This window comes from Seriola dumerili, unplaced genomic scaffold (assembly GCF_002260705.1).
Source record: "Seriola dumerili isolate Sdu_G_001 unplaced genomic scaffold, Sdu_1.0 BDQW01000258.1, whole genome shotgun sequence".
NCBI lineage: Eukaryota > Metazoa > Chordata > Actinopteri > Carangiformes > Carangidae > Seriola > Seriola dumerili.
Genome location: NW_019174513.1, coordinates 1,982,629 through 2,000,736, shown reverse-complemented (window position 1 = coordinate 2,000,736; position 18,108 = coordinate 1,982,629). Strand labels below are relative to the sequence as shown.

Sequence of the window (18,108 nt, the reverse complement as noted above, 5' to 3'; positions counted from 1 at the left end):
ACTAACACTACCCTAGATTTACATTCATTTATCATTACTTAATGACAAACAGGCATAAAAGTAGTAAACGGTGTAACTGAATAGGAGAAAACATTACATTTATATAATTAGAATTAAGATTCAATTCAATGTTATTTGTATTGCGCCAAATCATGACGTACAGTAGCCCTACATTATTCCAAGGCACTGAAAACGTCAAGACATTACAATATTATAGAGAGAACCCCAACAATTCACACCATGAGTTCTTGGCGCCAGTAGAGAGGATGCACTCAATTGTAACAGGAAGAGATATCCACAGAACCGGTCTGAGGGTTGGCGGGGGGTTGAGAGGAGAGAATTAAGGAAGAGGGAGGAAGGGGGTGGAGAGGGGGTAAAAGACGAGGAACAGCTGTAGGCTACATACCGCTGTATTCAAACACTAGCGAACTGGTTGTTATAATGGTAATAATAGAGATTATTATGTGTGTACTGCTACTACTACTACTACTACTACTAATAATAATAATAATAATAATAATAATAAGATTAATAATAACAATAATAATAATAATAATAATAATAGTATAATTAAGAATGATGATGGTGAGTGTTGAGTAGTAGTAGCAGATCTGGAGAGAAACATACAGTAGTGGTTACAAACATACAGTAGTATGTAGTATAGTGTGATATAAGTGCATGGGGCATGGGGCATGGGGAGGTATCATATCTATCGTATCTTTAAAATACAAAGGAGCTTGGTCATGAAGGGCTTTGCATGTACGGAGAAGGATTTGGGATTTTACAAGGAGCCAATGCAGAAAAGCTAACACGGGGAGACATATGATCTCTAATTCTAATTCCCTTTTTCTAGTGCTTGCGCTGCAGCATTTTGGATCAACAGGAGGCTTTTCACAGAGTTATTGGGACATCCTAATTATAAGGTATCACAGTAGTCCAGTCTAGTGGTAACACAAACATGGACAAGTTTTTTCAGTATCCTTTTGAGACAGGATGTTTCTAATATTCACAGTATTGTGGAGGCAATATTAATATTGCTATCATTGTACGTTGTTGTTCTTTTCTTCTGTGCTCTTTCTTGCTCTCTCGCTCTCTCTTTCTCTCTCTCTCTCTCCAACCCAACCGGTCGAGGCAGATGGCCGCCCACCCTTTGTGCAGTTCTGCTCGAGGTTTCTGCCTCTTAAAAGGAAGTTTTTCCTTGCCATTGTCGCCTTGTGCTTGCTCTCGGTGGGAATTGTTGGGTCTCCGTAAATAATATTATAATATGTTATGTGTAATATTATATATGTTGTGAATTGGCGCTATACAAATAAAAATTGACTTGACTTGACTTGAAGGGGGAAGAAGGCTATTGATTTATGTGAGAGGGTCAATAATGACTCGAGGGTTCCTCACAGTAACTGTATGATGAAGACTAACTTTTGTGAACATGGAAGAGTCATTAACATGAACAAACTGGAATCCATTGATAAAAACCAGCCTAGTGTAGCTCTTTTAACCCCAATGACATGTTCCAGTCTCTGCAATAAAATCTTGTGATTGATGTTGTCGAATACAGCAGTAAGATCTAGCATGACAAGTATACAGATGAATCCATGGTCTGAGGCCATGAGCAGATCGTTGGTAACTTTCACCAGTGCTGTTTCCGTTCTTTGGTGTTCTCTAAATCATGATTGAAAATCTTCAAACATACTGTTTCTATGCAAATAATTACATAATTATTTTTGCCACAGCCTTTTCAAGGATTTTAGAAATGGGGTATAAAGTAAATTAAAAAAGGAAATATAATAAAGGGTTGGACATGGTAGTTGGCTAAAACATCTGGATCAATTAAGGCTGTTTAATTAGAGATTTAATTGCTGCAACCTTAAAAGCCTGCTAATGATGACCATAAATAACCTTTTAAGGAAGGAGAAGGAATTTTCCATTAATTAAACTTAATTTCAAATCTTAAACTTAAAATCATTTATTTGTCCATTTAAGGGCATTTCACAATCTAGGCCACCAGGCCACCAGAGAACAAGTTGATTTTCAACTGTAAAAGATTCAGAATGAATCTTAGTCACAAAAAAAAAAAAAAAAAAAAGGCTAATCTATATCAAGATCGTTCATGTTGCAAACTACTATGAACCAATATGTGGTTATGATAGTTTTTAAAATATCAATATTGGTATCTGCCTCAAGAATCCAGCATTGGTCAGACTATGGTCATAAAACATAGTCCCACTTTAGTTTATACTTTAGTGGTGCAAAATTATTATAATTATTATTATTATAATTAGATGTCAAATTGAGGATGATCTGATGTAATCAGTCATAGATTAGGGATAAGCACTGAATAGAAATAATAGTTCTGTATGCATTAATTTTCCACTGAACAATCTGTTTTATTCACAAAATTTCATAATAAATGAAATTAATTAATCAACTCCTGAGTAAACCCCTTAATTAGAAAATTAATTAATTAGACAGAATAAAGTGTTTTGGGTTCATAGTGAAAATTTCCCATATCTTTCAGGTTTGTAGCACAGAGTGAGCGCAGGCAATGAAGTAAGTAGTAATTACTGACATCATAATAAAAACAGGTAATAAATAAGATACATTTTAAAAAGAGGTTGGAGTGAGACTTTATTCAGCAATCCAGCAGAGTGTAGCCTCATGACTTTTCCTGCTACAGTACATGAAAGAGCTCAGTCAGCAGAGCTCGACAAGTACTTCCTCAGAAAAACCACATCCTTCCTTTTCAATGAGCAAACAAAAAAAACGTGTCTTCATCTCTCTACTCCTCCTCACTCTCTTTCTGTGTCAAATCCCTACATTGGCACATTTTGTATACAGACACTTAAAGTAGGTCTTCTCATATGTGCACGTGCAAACACTCATTTCACACCAAGTTTCACACAGTATTTTAGGCCAGCAGTGAGGACTGGAAGGCCCAGCTCTAAGTCGGCGGATAAATTTAGTGTTTCTAGCCACATGAAAATAGTTTTGTTTAATTACCTGTTTACTTCATCACAACACCACCAACAGGTTCCTGGCAAAGAACCTCTTGAACTTCTAATCAAACGTACTAATCCTTACGGTCAAGCAACATTTATAGTGAAACCTCATGATAAGCATGACCAGGTTTGCTCTAAGTCAGTTAAGAGTGATTTTGTTGCTCAGTCATCTCTCTTCCAGTCATCACTGTACTCTGTTTGAGTGTTGCTGCTTGCGAAGAGCAAACATGGGGCCTCTGAGGCAGCCCCTTTAAGTCGCTACTTCTTCAGTCTTAGTCCCCGCTTCACAGTTGACAGGAGGTCACGTGTTGTGGTCTGGTTTCTGTGAAAACTGAGCTGAGGCAGAGACTAACACATTGGTGAGTGGATACAATATGACAGCTGAATGGTGGCACTTCAGCCTCTCAGTCCTCTTAATATAAGATGGGAATGTTGCAGAAGCCGTTATGGTTAAAACAAACAAACAAACAAAAAAACTAAATTAAACTAAAAAAAAAAAAATAAAGACACTGGCAAGTCAACTTAAAAAAGTATCCACAAGATTTAGCGTGTTTGTGTTTGGGAAAGACCTGCACACAAATGCAAGTTTTTAGTTTTTGCTACTTAAGTCAAAAAGTTGTCACTCCTACAAAGTTTGCACTGGAATTTCTCAGAAACTCACTTATTGCTTCTCTTGACAATAGTTTGGTGTAATTCAAATTCAAATTACATGACTTAACCATCAGAAGAGGTGTAACTGTGTGCGTTTTATGTCAGATAATAAAAGCATTAATTTTACCTCTCCTTTTTCTCACTACATCTGAGAGCAGAAATATCAGATTGTTTACGTTACATTTGATATTTTCACACTCATGATGACTAATGTCACTTTTTAATAAGGAATTTTGATCTTATCTGTGTATTTGGTATTGTTAAAAGCAATACTCCTGTGTGTCATAGAGTTGTTTCTTGGAATAATGTTTATCTTCGCGACAGCTCTGTGTAACAGCAACAGAATGTTTTGGAGTTAAATGAGTGGCATATGATATTTTACTAAAATGACCTTGTCATCCAACTCTGAGAAGGAGAGGAGGAGAGAAAGAGAGAGAGAGAGAGAGAGAGAGAGAGAGAGTGTGTATTAGAAGCTTTGGAGACAAAAGATTGATTTTGGATGAAACGAGAGAGAGAGATGGTGCCTGTGGAAAAAAGTGGAGGCTGGAGGAGGGCATGTTTTTGTGCACCGAGCCAAGGGGGGGTCGCGGCAGACAGGATGAGACAGACAGGATGAGAAAGCGGGACAGAGAGTATTCAAAGACACCACCGTCTAAGTGTTTCTTTCACATTGAGTCATCACTCATCATTTTATGAATAATCCCCTGACATACTTCTGGTCCACTGTTCAGTCTTCTACTCAGAGGGTCCCAGGTCACATCTCGTCTCACTGATACTCGTCTGCTGTAAGTACTGTAGCTAGACATTTTCAGCTATAGCTGTTGGTCAGACCTTCAGTGTCCTATCATGATGAATGTCAGTAGATTCATATAGTAATGTTCCTGTAATCTCACTTGCAGTTGGCTTTAAAGTCTGTAGAGTGTTTGGATTACTATAAGGCAAAATTTCTGGATCTACTATAAATATGTTATATATTTTTCAAATCTGAAATGTGTTTATTTAATTATGAATTAAGTGTCTATCATACTGTAAAGCACTACTGATGTCAACTTTTTCACCCAGTCTCTGTTGGTGTTATATGTGACTGTATCTGCCTAAATAATTGTTTTCCTCCTCCTCCTCCTCTTCCTCCTCCTCTTCCTTCTGCTCATCCTCCTCCCTCTCTTTTTTCTTCCTCGTTTCCTTTTTCCTAGATGCAGCCACTTTGTTATATTGCCTTTACTGCCCTGTGCAGTCTGTCTTTCCTCTCCTCTGTGCTTTCCATACACTGCAACACGACACAATATCCCTGGCCGATGAAAGAAGCCAAGTTTTGCTGTAAAAAGTGTCCGCCAGGTACGGTGATTTCCTTTCATCTCGTTACATTTTATAGTTTTAATGCAGACAGGTTATAACTGTGATCTTCTGTGTGTATTCTAGGTCAACGAATGGTTCGGCGTTCAGAAAACTCTTGTGACATTGAGTGTACCCTGTGCATAGGGGACCGATACAGTGACTCTGACAATGTGGATCCGAGTTGCAGTATTTGCACAACCTGCCTAAAATGTGAGTAATTTTAGAGCTTTTGTCTTGGGGTGGGGAGGGGGTACATGTGAGACCTGAGCTGTGTGACAGTTGCATTTAAATTTAGACCTGTAACAGGGACGGTCTTGGTAACAGCAATGATATTAATACAGTTTATATGATATTGTATTGTACAGCCACTGGTCACAGAGATCCAGGAATGCTTTAAAGGTATACAGATATACAGGCAGAAGAAGAGTTCTGGAAATCTTAAGAAATAGAGCTGAATCACAGGCAGATGGCATGTGGACTGGTTGTGATATGACCTAAATGTCTTTGACACACAATACTATAAAAAACATGTGTGTCTGTCTTTTGAGGATCATATGTGAGTGATTCATCGCTTCTCAACTCTATCTGTACATCATTATTTCAGAGAAGTTTGCCCATAGAAACCTCATATGCAAGGGGGATTTCCCTTTCTGTGTATCATGGTGGGATATAGTCAGAAAGAGATGAAAGAGAGGAGGGGAGGGTCTGAGAAACCCTCTATGAACCAGCTCAGGGGGGTTTAGAAGGGTGGGCTTCTGAAGCAGACATTCATGTTGACATGATAGCATCAGCAGCGCAGCCCACCAACAGTGGTAAGAACAGGAGGAGGCTGAAAAAATAGACCATCATCAAGCTGGTGGAAAAAAAAGAAAAACACAGAAAAGTGGTAAACATCGGAAAGAGCAGCAGACACAAAAGACATGTGTTATTACTCAGGTCTCTGCCCTGCTACAGGTGAGCAAACAGGCGGTTATGCTTATTTCTAAATGTCACTGTGGAAAACATAGAAGAGAGAACACACAGAAGTGAGAGAAAGTCTGAATTATGGGTGCATGAATGTTTTAGCATTTACTTGACTTACTGACTTTTAATCTTTACTTATTGTAACCAAAGGGCGGGCAATTTTCAATCCAGTGCTAACAGTGCAACTGTAAGCAGACCTTTAAAATCTGTCAATACATGCAGAAACCTTTGTTAGCTACCTTTGAACCCCTTATAGCACAGATATTTAGAATCTGGGGGGATGAGGGTGGGTGTTCAAAATGTCAAAAGCACATGCAGAGGCTTCGAGCTGATTAAAGGCTATGGAAAGTAATTCAGGTGGAAGTGATTCAACCCACACAAAAATCTCACACATGTATGCAATACAAGAATTTTTGTTTTTTCCAGTTGTCCTTTGGTCTTTGTCTGGGAGTTATCATTTGCAAGGATTTGGATGTGCAAACGGAGTTTCACATGCCACTTTATTACTAATATTTTCCCATACAATATCATTTTCAGTCCTCAAATCCTTTCAAATGACATCAGTTTCCTCCTCGGTTATATCTATTGATCTGAATCAGGCATCAGCCATAAACTTTATGCTTGTTTCTATCTTTTTCCAAGGGCTTGCATAGCCAGTGATAACACAATGTAGGAATCTTAGAATAAATGCAGTTTGAAGACTTGTATTATAGTGGATTACCATGGGACAGCAGAGTGAAGTAGTGAGTGGAGTAACAACCTGCTCAAACCCACCAACTCAACCCTGCTGAGGAGCAACAGAGTAAGAATCCCTGCCAGCTCCAGATTCCCCCGACTGACTGCTCTGTGGTGAACTGTGACCTCTGGCCTCCCAGTGAGGACAACAAGCTAAAAGAATATCAGTATACATTGCCAAATTCACTTCACCTGCAGCTTTTTTTTTTTTCTTGATAATCTGTTGGTGTTGCTTGTGAGGACATTTGGTTTCCAGCATTGGGAAACAGTCCAGTATAGCAAAGGCCAGAAGTCTGTGTCTGAGATTATGATTGATTTTGTACCAGTTCTTTTAGTGACAGTATATACTCTGTACATACTTCAGTTAATGTAAAAAAAAATTAAACTACTAAGATATGAAGTCTCTCTGAACTATGACCCGAAATGACGTAAAATTATAATTATGATTTTGACTGTTTTAGTTTTAACATTTTCAAACATTTGTTTTATGAAAATAAATGTGAAGTGATGACTATAAAAGATTCAATGAAACTCATAAGTAGTTTTCTGTTAGCTAATTTGTTGATCACATTGAACTATGCTCGTTAAAGCATCCTGTTAGGAAGAAACTGTTTAATCAAAATGAAATACTGCTTTCACTGAGACATAACAGTTGTGTCTGTCTCTAAAGTGATAATATAACCGTCTTATGACTAAAACTAGAAACCTTACCTGCCATGCCCAGTTTGTGAGTCATTTCACATTTTCTGATTTTTGTCATATTTGAAAGACAACCTTTGTCTCTGTGTTTGTGTCACACTCATAAGCATACTCAGAGTTATGATTATACTTCTTATAACGACAGCTGTTTTTTTAAATTTTGTTTTGTTTTTACAGCAAACATGGAGTACAAGTCACGCTGTAATGCCAGTCATAATGCTGTGTGCAGATGTAAAGCTGGCTACAGATGCGAAGACCAATCCTGCACCCAGTGTATGCCAATGCCTGAAACCACCACACCCACACTCCCTCCATCCACAATAAGTAAGATATGCCCACATTTCACATAGACCTGTTGAAATAGTGAAAAATTGTGTTAAAAATTGGTTTTAACACTTTGTGCATTAAAGACCCAGTTTTCCTCAAGTTAAATTGCATTACATTTGGAAGCTACCATTTGATTAACATCTGATTCACTCTGCATAAAACATACCATTTCTATCAATCTGGACATTCAAATCCATTTTTGTGGACATTTGTAAATACAAACTGTAAATGTGTGGAAAACACTGGGAAATTAACACCAGGATGAAAGGCTATCATAGAAATAACCATATTACCATGAATTATAACCTTTACTGTCATGTTTGAAAGACAACCTTTGCGTATGCGTGTGTTCGTCAGTAACACAAACATAAACAAAGGTTATGATTATACTTCTCATATTGACAACTGTTTTTTTGTTGTTTTTTTTTTATTTTGTTTTTATAGCAAACATGGAGAACAAGTCACGCAGGTCAACTACACTCCCTCTATCCACTACAAGTAAGACACCATTTCTGTCAATCTGCACATTCAAATCAGTTTTCATACACATGTTTGAAAAAGACAAACTCTAAATATAAAAACGTGAAAAATAACATTTTGGATTAGATGATCAAATAAATTCTATATATAGTAAAGGAAACTCTAGGAAATGAAGTTTACAACAGCATGAAAGGTTACCATAGAAGTAACAATGTGACAATAAATAGTTTCATTAAACCCTCTGGTTCAGCATTTGTTGCACCACAACCACTCACTCTGGGGTGTGGTCAGAAGTGTGGTCTCTTGCATTCATAACTTCATCTCACTCCGATGTGAGTGTGCAGGTTGAACCGGTAACCAAAGAAGGGCAGCAAAACCACAATTTTCAGCTAGTGTTATGTATGAATTGTGCACCTTTGAAAGGCTTTGGTTTAAATGAGATAAACAGACAGAAATAGATCTCTAGATTTTATCGTGATGTGACAAGATTATCCTGCTTATCACAGCTACTATTACTTGAGAGATGATAATGACTGTAGACCTAATGTAACTATATAAATTATTTTTGGTTATTTCATTCGAAAACGTGGCGACTCAGATGTTCAAAAGACTATTTTCTGAAAACAAGATGATGAGTGCATATAGTGGAAACAAGACATACTGTCAGAATGAGATTCATATATGATGCAAACAAGATCTATATCACAAACTTATTTCATTGGATGTCTATCAGCCAATCACAATGTTTCATATCACCTAAAATGGACTGCAGTAGAGCCACACCCCCTTCCTCAGCAAGCGTGGCCAACTGTGAAGCAAGGAGTTAGCAGAAGGAACATTTTAATGACATAATTTGTGTTTAAACTGTGTTTAAAGTAAGCATGAGTTGTTATATTACTTGTACATCAAAATGGCATAGGAAAAATTCATATAGCTGAATAGGGAAATACTGTTTCTATTTGATTTAGTAATGATACAATCAGCATCCAATTGATTATGTACACAGAATATTCAACTCAGGGGGCTCTGAACATAGTGCTTTTTGGAGATACTTGAGAAATGTTTTATTTAATTTTTGATAAATAATTTTGTTAAAATAATACAGAATATATATGCAATGTGTTTTAAAGCATTACTGTTGAAAAATGCTCTCAAGACTATTAAAAAATATCACATGATAAAGCATTTTAATAATTTCTATTATTGCTGATGATTTATGAGCTCATATAAGTTATTTTTTTGTGTTTGAAACATAATTAGGTTCTGAACAGGTTAAAGGACAGTGGAGTCAGCTGTCAGAGTTACCATGCAGATTTAGACAGTGTAATAGATGATAATAGAGGATGACTTTTGCACACATAATATTTTGCTCCATCTGTTCTATCATTTGGCACTACAGTGGCTCCATAAAAAGGGGTCATGGTTCTGTAAGGGTCCCAGAATTCCTAGTTATGCCCCTGTTCATCACACTGCTTGACCACAGCTATTAATTGTGTCATAGAAGAAAAAAAACCACAAGAACTGTCTGCAAGCTTGGCAATGTGTTGTAGTACTACACAGAATACTGCAACCATGGCAATAAGTTGTAGCACTTCAGACTCTAATGTAACTATAGCAACATACTACAGCATTCCAGAATGTCTGTTCAGCTGAAACAGTTACATGCTGACATAGCTACTAAAAATAATACAAACAGTCATGTTGATAACCTCCTCACATGCTGTCCCCTCAGTTAGTGACTGTTTGTTTACACTGTAGTATCCATGGAGTACGGTCGTGCACACAAGGTGACACAAGTTAATAATAAATCATGCTATGCGATTGTAAATCCTGATCAGAGTGATAAAAACAAGGGACCTTTATCTCCGACTAATCTGAACCATGAACAGATGAACTATTGATGCCCACACTGAGCTCATAATTCTTTTTTCAATCATTTCCTTTCAGCCTCCACACCCGAAGCCATCACACCATTGACACCACATAAGCCACTCAGAGGTAAAGTCAGCTAATGATTCTGCGCCTATGAAAGGATTGAACTCTCCCACCTGTGGGTGTTTATACATTTTCCAAAAATGTCTCTCTCACACATTCTCACAGATACAGTGTGGTTCCTGGTGATAATTGCCCTCCTGTGTATGGGTATTGCACTTGCTCTTGCAACAAAAATCAAGCCCTTCCTGCATTGGCTCACCAAGCATGGTAACTATATTATTGTTAGAAAACTGATAACCCTTCAGCAATATACCAATACGGGAAGTATATTGAGCATAGCACTTTTATCATTTTATAATGATGCATGAATGTATGTTTTTAATATCTAAAGTGAGTACTACCTCATATTTCAATCTCATTTCTTCAAAAATCTCTCTATTGTTGTACAGGCTACTTTTTGTCTGAGAAACAACCACTATCACAATGCTCTGTGGACGAGGATGTATCCAAGCCTGTTCAGGAAGTCTGCGGGAAATGCGACCAACCTATTGATGTGTGAGCTAGCGACCAGCCGGGTGTGTAGCCCGAACTTGGATGAGCAAGAATTTTATAGGCGGACAGTTAGTGACACATAGTCGATGCAAAATATCTTTATTTGCTTTGGATGTGTATAACTAATGGGGCCAAACATCACGCCAGTCCGTGCTGTCGAATGGGACCACAGAGGACGTAGTTTATGTTTCAAGTTTCAACTAATACGGTTTCTTGAGAGGAAATATGACTGTTTGACATCTGTGACGTTGATATGATAAATTGATGATAAAAAGTGTATAAAAACATGGAGAAAAAGAAAGTGGAAGAAAGTGAAAATACTGAGTGGGACACTGCAACTTGCAGGAGTAAGAAATTGTGCACTGTGTTGCTAAAAGATGGTATGTACTATGGTACACAAAGGTTAAAGATATTTCACATCTTTACATTTGTATGTATATATAATGTATATATAAATTCAATTTTTTTCTGCAGTTATTTAGAGTATACATATCCATATACATGAATGTTTTGTAATAATTTACATACATTTGTACTTAGTTTTTTTTTTCAAAATAAATTTTTATTGTAAATAAAAAGCCTAATATTTATTCAAAACATTAAACATTCAGGTCTAATACTTTAGAAAGATGACAGAGCTTATCAGAGAGTATTTACAGGATTTATTAAATTAAAACTTAGAAAATAAATCACCTTCCAGCTGTTCATCACGAAGTAAAGTTTCTGGTGCTTACCAACCACAAGTTTTCCCAGAACCTGCAGGAAATAAAGTTACCATAGAGCACTGCAATCCTTCACAGTTTGCCAGCAGAAGATGAAATGTGCTCCGCGTTCATTTGTAGTTTGACAGTTTTATGATTCCTTCCTTTAAAAGGATGTGTTTAGGGTCATAGTCATAACCACCAACACAAATCCCCTGGGAATTTTGCTATGTATCATAGCTCCTCCTCTTTGGACATGTGGCAGTCCTTCCCCTGCTCTTGGGAGGGGAAGAAAATGCTGTCAATCTCTCCACTCCTCTCCTCCTCGGAGAGATGAATACTGGGAGAGGAGGTGGGATGACACACAGGACAGTCTCTTTCGTCTTCTTCTTCACTTCCCACTGTCTCAGCTGCCTTCCCACCTTCAATGGTCGCACCAACTTGCCCTGTAAACTGGCTGAGCAAGCTGAAGATGACCGTCCCTGGATTGTGGACATGGACTGAACCTACAGAGACATTAACAAGTAAAGAGTGCACATAGAGGAATGTTTTAGTTGACCTGCAGAGGTGCATTAATATATAGTTTACAGAGTAGGTACAACTCAGACTCATAACAGTAACCCAGCTGCATCTTTTACTTTTATTTTAATTTTCTTAATGACCCAAAAAATGAGTCAACTCTTTTCTTCACATGAAAGTTTTCATTTCACTCATCAGTACCCAGATTGGCTGCTGAGAGAGACGGTGGCTGCTGCTTTGCACAGAATGAGTCTCTGGGGAACTGATGACTTGACTCCTTTGACTTGTGAGAAGCATCTTGCTTTCCCTAAAGAAGAACATGGCCATCAGTTTGCAGAAAACAAAGGAGAAATTATACCATATATGTAAATACACAATAGAATGAGTACCATGATCCTTTAGACACTTACCTCATTACAAATCTTTGCAATAGCTGAAAAAGAATAGATTAAGTAATGAGTAATGGCAATTGATTTCTTTACACATGTCCATCAATGATGACTCAACATGTATATGATTTACATAGGAAATAAGAGCTGATGACAAATCTCTAATAACAGTCATACACTTTTTACATAAAATGTTTTTTGTTTCCAAGAAGTGATGCAACCAAAAAAGTTTGACTGAGACACCAGACAACGATCCTGGATGTAAACGCCATCTTACCTTGCTTGAAACATGTTTCATCTCCTTGGTGACAGACACAGAAAAGGATCACAAGGGCAAGACATCCCATAATAGCCAGTGGACCCAAAATGGCTGCCAGCTGACTGCTCATGGCATCTGAGAGAAAGAAACAAGATTTCAGAGTCTATAGTCACATTCACAACTCTGTGAGGCTTATGTACAGCAGTGATTTTAGCTCCATGCTAATATTTTCACAACGACAATGCTAACATGCGGATATAAAACAGGTTTGCCAGTGTTGTTTAGCCTGTCTTCATGCTAACATATTCTAATTCGCAAGGCAGGTCATCAGTCTTGCATGTATTTGACCATATGGACAAATTAGACTTTTGACCTCAAGATGGCGCTAGAGGCGAAGTCTGAGGATCACCAAAACATTACAAAGATTCTAAGCTGAACATGAATATTGAGAAACAGCAAGTTCAAACAGGGGCAGCAGTAGCACCAGCTAGCGGTGGCACTTCCTGTGGAACTTCCTGTGGCAACCTCAGTTGCCACTGACATCGCTGCAGGAGATTGCTGAGGAAATGCCAACATCTGCTTGTTTGCGGCATCTGCTAGTGAGATGCTGAAGTTTATAACACACACATATATTATATTCTGGCTGACAGGGTGAGCAAAAATATTGTTTTAGTTATATAGTTGCCACTTGTACATAATATTATTTCAAAAGCTGACTAGAGACTAGACCATGATTTAATGCAGGATAGTTGAATAGCTTTCACTTTAAGCAGTGGGATGTGGTTTGCAGGGCTTGTACATGTGGTTTGACACAGCATTGTTAAATTGCATTGCCTCTAGTAGAGAGTGATAGCATGCTGTGTTCGTCAACTTGCTGCTAGCACTATAGAAGAAAAGTCAAGGGATCAGCAAAGTCAGCAGCATTCATCTTGTAGGACTGTGAATGTCTGTGCAAAATTTCATGGCAAAACTCTGTAGTAGCTGACCTGGTAGACTGACTGACCCACATTCCCATCCATAGAGCCATGCTGCTAGCATGGTATGCTCACATACACTTTTTTCCCCACACTCATACACACTCACCTGCACTGGGTGTCGGTGGGACTGACTGCTGGCATCTGTGTGAGATACAGGTGCAGTGTTAAGTTAGTTGAGTAACTCAAATATGGAACAAAGACAGTCTTTGATGTTTGCACCAAATGCTAAAATAATCTTAATGTAAGGCACTGCGACTTTGAGAGCATTTTAAGTCATCCAGGTTTTGAGAGTCATGTGAATCTAGAGTTTTAAAACTCCACTCCATGAGGTATTTATTATGTACTGTATCTCAGGAAATCAACAACTCACTCAGAAAATTGGCAGGGTTTGGCAGAAGTGATGGTATGTCCAGAGGAAACTGAGGAAGGCGTCTGCTTATCATTTCCTGGGGTCGGCGCTGTTGCCACTGGAAAACAAAAATGTCACAGGTTTGGTTTCAGATTTCAAAGGACAACCAAAAAACTGACACATCTTGGCATTGGTAACACCTTAGCAGTAACAGATCATACACAGGCACATGAGAAAAGTCTACGGGTGTGGGAGAGAGTCATCAGCTTTATTTGTTATTGTAATGATGCCAGTTTAAGACAGATAAAATTCAAACAATTAGGAGTGATCTGAGAGTTTAAAAGGGGGAAATGTGTTAGAATTGATAGCAGAGCAAGTACCATGTACAGTATGAGGCAGAAAAAAATGTGTGTTTTTTGTGCTGCAGAGAGATATCACCATGCACAAACATCATGGCTTATCATCCTGTTTTGAGGTACTGGCACTTGAGGATTTCCATTTTGTAAGTCTTAATACTTTGCACTTATAATTCTACATCACTACATTTTAGAGGGCCGTTTTGTTTTCATTTTAGCTGAATACAGCTGGATTTACCATTGTAGTTATTTTGCAAATTTGAATTTTACCTTCATCAGTCATATATTTGAATAACATGAGAAGTTGTGAACAGAACATATCATTCATATACCGTCACCAAGTAAAGTTATAATATGTAACTTGTATGTAACTATGAAACAGGGGTAAGCAGTCTCAGCTCTCAACCCTTCCCTGTCGTCTCGTGTCTTCTGTATAGCACTGACGAAACACTGACACTTAAAATCCTCCTCCAGTATAAGACTTTTTATGTTGAGCTCTTTAGCTCTGCAATTCATTTGAGAGACCTCTCCAGTAGCCTGTTGAACCACTTCTATTCTGGAAAGGAGCTGCAGGACATCTGGCCTAAAATCCATTTATAAACTGCTTAGTAAAATTACAGCTGCAGAGCTGATGGACTGTAGATCATTTATTTATGATTTATTAGAACTTATAATTGCAGGTGACTGACCAACATTTACTAATGGCTCAATAGAAATTGAGCAACCCAAGGCACGTTAGTCACACTAATATTTATAACTGCAAACCTGATGATATTTATAACTCTGTTGTTACTGAATGGAAACACACAGCCATGTTATTACCACATCATTTTATTTAAACAGGGCACACTGATGCAAGAGAGTCCTTATTCAAACAACAGACTGGGAACTTCTTCACTTAAAAATGCGATAAACACAGCTCTAACTATCAACATTTCACATTTTTTGTTCTATGCTCTCTACATCTATAGTCAAACTCTAATCAAAGATTATAAATGGATTCTGGTCCACATGTCCTGCAGTCTCATTTCCAACAGCCCCCTGTAATGACTTACAGAGCTCACTCAAAAGACCAGCAAAGTGTTGTGCTAGAGGAAGATTTTCCACAATCTGGCAACCCAAAAGTTGGTTTACAACTGATCTATAAAGCATTAGTAAATTATGGTTAAACCATCAAAAAAAGCCATTAATTACAGCTTATAAACCTTTAATAAATGGTGCCTTATCAGTGAGAATCTACTCAATCTGCATGTTACCCATGAATGTAACTGATATGAAAGCATGACATTTCTTTCATAGCTCTACAGTTTGGGAGACTTTCAATGTTTCATTCTTTCTTGATACCAGTGTTAACGATGTACATATTCATCTGACAGGGACCTTTCATCAGAACAAATACATTACTTTTGATATTTGATTAGATTTTCCTGTTAACACTTTCTAATGTTTACTTAACTGGAACTTAATGAAGGACTATTAGTAGTAATGGTTTATTTTCACATTGTGCTGCCCCCTAAAGTCAGAGTGGAGCACTGACAACATGTTTATTGCCGTCACGTGTAAATAACTGATGTATAGTCTTTGGTATCATTGTTGGTCATTCTCTTACAGTCAGTGAAATCCCCAGAAGGATATTTTGTTTATGGTGAGGCCCCCGGTTGGTTGAGCCCCGTCTAATCTCTAATCTGAGTTGAGTGACTGCACTGTTTAATTACCATTTCGGGGTGTTTCCGGGATCTTGACACAGGATCTACAGTTGCCTACAGTTGAGTATCGGACCTTGTCATTGCACTTGAAACCAGCCTCACAGACGCATTTTAAATCAGATGTGCTGGTGCAGTTCTCAACCACTTTAAGATGATAATCTGAGACGCAGGAAAACAGTGACAATTTTAGTTAGTTTAAGCAAAAGTTCATTTCAAAAAAATGCAGAGAGATCAGTGTTGTTATTAATATATTTTCACTTTATTATAGAAACCCATAGATCACTGCCATCATTCCAGTCCTGACAGGGACGGATGAAACCGTTAAGTTAGTAGAAATGACTCATAGTTTCTTTACCTGATCTGCAGTCTCCGAAGCAGCGATGGCAGCTGTCTTCACTGTTCCTGTCATTTGTGAAGCTGCCAGCAGGACAGGGCTCACACTCGGTACAAGACTTCTGAAACTCACCTGACAGAGCAGAAAGAAACAAATGAGATGAGAAGAATCGGATGACAAGAGAAGCAGAAACAGCCCGCTCTTCTAGGCTGCATATCAATGAAGGATGTGGTCATATGGCACAAACTAAGTGTGCAGCGTGCGTCATTTGTCATCAAGAGACGTGCAAAGAAAAAAAAAAGAAGAAAAAAAACAGGCAGAGTAAGAAATATAAATACTGTATGTCTCAGTGCCTCATAGTCATTTCCAAATACTAGTCATTGCTGATTCATTCATTGCAATCAGTGTGTCAAAGCCAGACATGGAACATATAGAAAAAAGATACAGAAATAAAAGAAGTTCATGACAGACCACACGATTTTCTTACCTGCAGAGCACATTTTACACTTTTTGTCGGTGACTAAAGTAGACCTCTCAGCCTGCGAATACATTAACACAAATAGACATGAACCACTAGGATAATTCGCACAGGTCATGTTTATACATTTGAACCTTTGAGTTATTTCTTCTACTTGAAAAGCAAAGAACCCCTAGGATTTGATTTTTCGGTAAGATTACACAATGATTTTAGATGAACTGAAGAGAAAGGGCATTGTTACCAGCGGAGAGGTGAGCACCACCTGTGCATACAACATCAAGACAATCACGAGGTATTGCACAAGTCCCATTCTATCGAGAAAAACATGGTAAACATGAAAATAAATTGCAGATATGAAACACCAGTTTGGAAGGAAGGGCACGTTCTGTAATGTTTGCAGCGCCAACAAAACTTCACATGATAAATCAGGTTACATTTAAATAATGTGTAAATTTACAAAAAAAAAAAAAAAACGAAACAATTATTACCTTCAATGTGATCCGTCTTTTGTTCTCCTCCTATTGTTTTGTTAACTTCCTTAAGTTGTGACTCTCTCTCTCTCTCTCTCTCTCTGTCTTCTCATTCACTCTGCCCATCCTCTGTGTCACTGTTTCCTTACCTGGTTACATCTTCCTGTCTTCCTGTCTCCCCCGCCTACTGAGCTCTACCAATCTGCTGCTGTCCTGTTTACACCTTCAGCTCTCACACACAGGACCCATCCGCACTCTGACTAATGTTTCTGCATCAAAGCCTCATCACTTTCCATGCAAACTGTCAGATATGACGAAGAATGAAGAGAAAGACAGAAATGTTCTCACTTAAGTGAACTTGTGTCAACAACAGGATGGAGGAGTAGATCTTTTTGATAGCGGCGGTTACAAATTTCCTGATCTGCAGTCACTATATATTTTCAGTCATATTTGACTAGTTTTCTTAGATTTCCTACAGATCGTAATTGTTTCCTTACACAATTTTTTAGTAGAATCTGAAGGCCGATTAAAGGGTTAGTTCACTCAATTTAAAACCAACGCCTATAGTGGTATCTGGTCTGGTAAAAGAAGTATTCAGATCCTTTTTGTAAATAAAAGTATTTATGCAGTTATGTAAAAATATATTATATCACAAGTAAAAGTCCTCGACTTAAAATCCTACTTGAGGTAAAGTACTATTAATTGCAACTGCTAATAAAAGTATTATCTGCTAAATGTACTTAAAGTAGCAGTGTAATGGCAGGAGGTGATTAATTGGGGGGAGGAAAGAAGAAAAAAAGTTTTGCTGCACAAATGTCAAAACGTGGGCTTTGTAGTTCTTTATACTATCCTAAAGCCTCTTGGGCAAAACTGTCAATTAGAATACATTAGCTA

At 37.9% G+C, this 18,108-nt stretch overlaps 2 protein-coding genes across 3 annotated transcripts; one reads left to right on the top strand and one right to left on the bottom strand.

Annotated features, from left to right (window-relative positions):
* The first annotated feature begins 4,389 nt into the window (after positions 1-4,389).
* LOC111230096 (CD27 antigen-like) lies at positions 4,390-10,713 on the top strand. Its single transcript, XM_022756677.1, has 8 exons — positions 4,390-4,435; positions 4,844-4,985; positions 5,070-5,195; positions 7,560-7,706; positions 8,154-8,207; positions 10,137-10,187; positions 10,290-10,391; positions 10,574-10,713. Exons 2-8 carry the CDS (start codon positions 4,844-4,846, stop codon positions 10,681-10,683), a joined length of 732 nt encoding a protein of 243 aa, XP_022612398.1. The 5' UTR covers positions 4,390-4,435; the 3' UTR covers positions 10,684-10,713.
* A 551-nt stretch (positions 10,714-11,264) lies between these two features.
* LOC111230080 (tumor necrosis factor receptor superfamily member 5-like) lies at positions 11,265-17,343 on the bottom strand. 2 transcript variants are annotated; one of them, XM_022756655.1, is made up of 11 exons: positions 17,233-17,341; positions 16,986-17,055; positions 16,754-16,805; positions 16,288-16,398; positions 15,942-16,091; positions 13,892-13,988; positions 13,628-13,662; positions 12,563-12,679; positions 12,307-12,329; positions 12,098-12,203; positions 11,267-11,883 (listed from the first exon to the last, which is right to left on the bottom strand). In XM_022756655.1, the coding sequence occupies exons 2-11, from the start codon at positions 17,052-17,054 to the stop codon at positions 11,612-11,614; spliced, it is 1,032 nt and encodes a 343-aa protein (XP_022612376.1). In that variant the 5' UTR covers position 17,055; positions 17,233-17,341; the 3' UTR covers positions 11,267-11,611. The 2 variants fall into 2 exon arrangements, with proteins under 2 accessions (XP_022612377.1, XP_022612376.1); XM_022756656.1 differs by lacking the exon at positions 15,942-16,091 and having other exon boundaries at positions 11,265-11,883; positions 17,233-17,343.
* Positions 17,344-18,108: the final 765 nt, after the last annotated feature.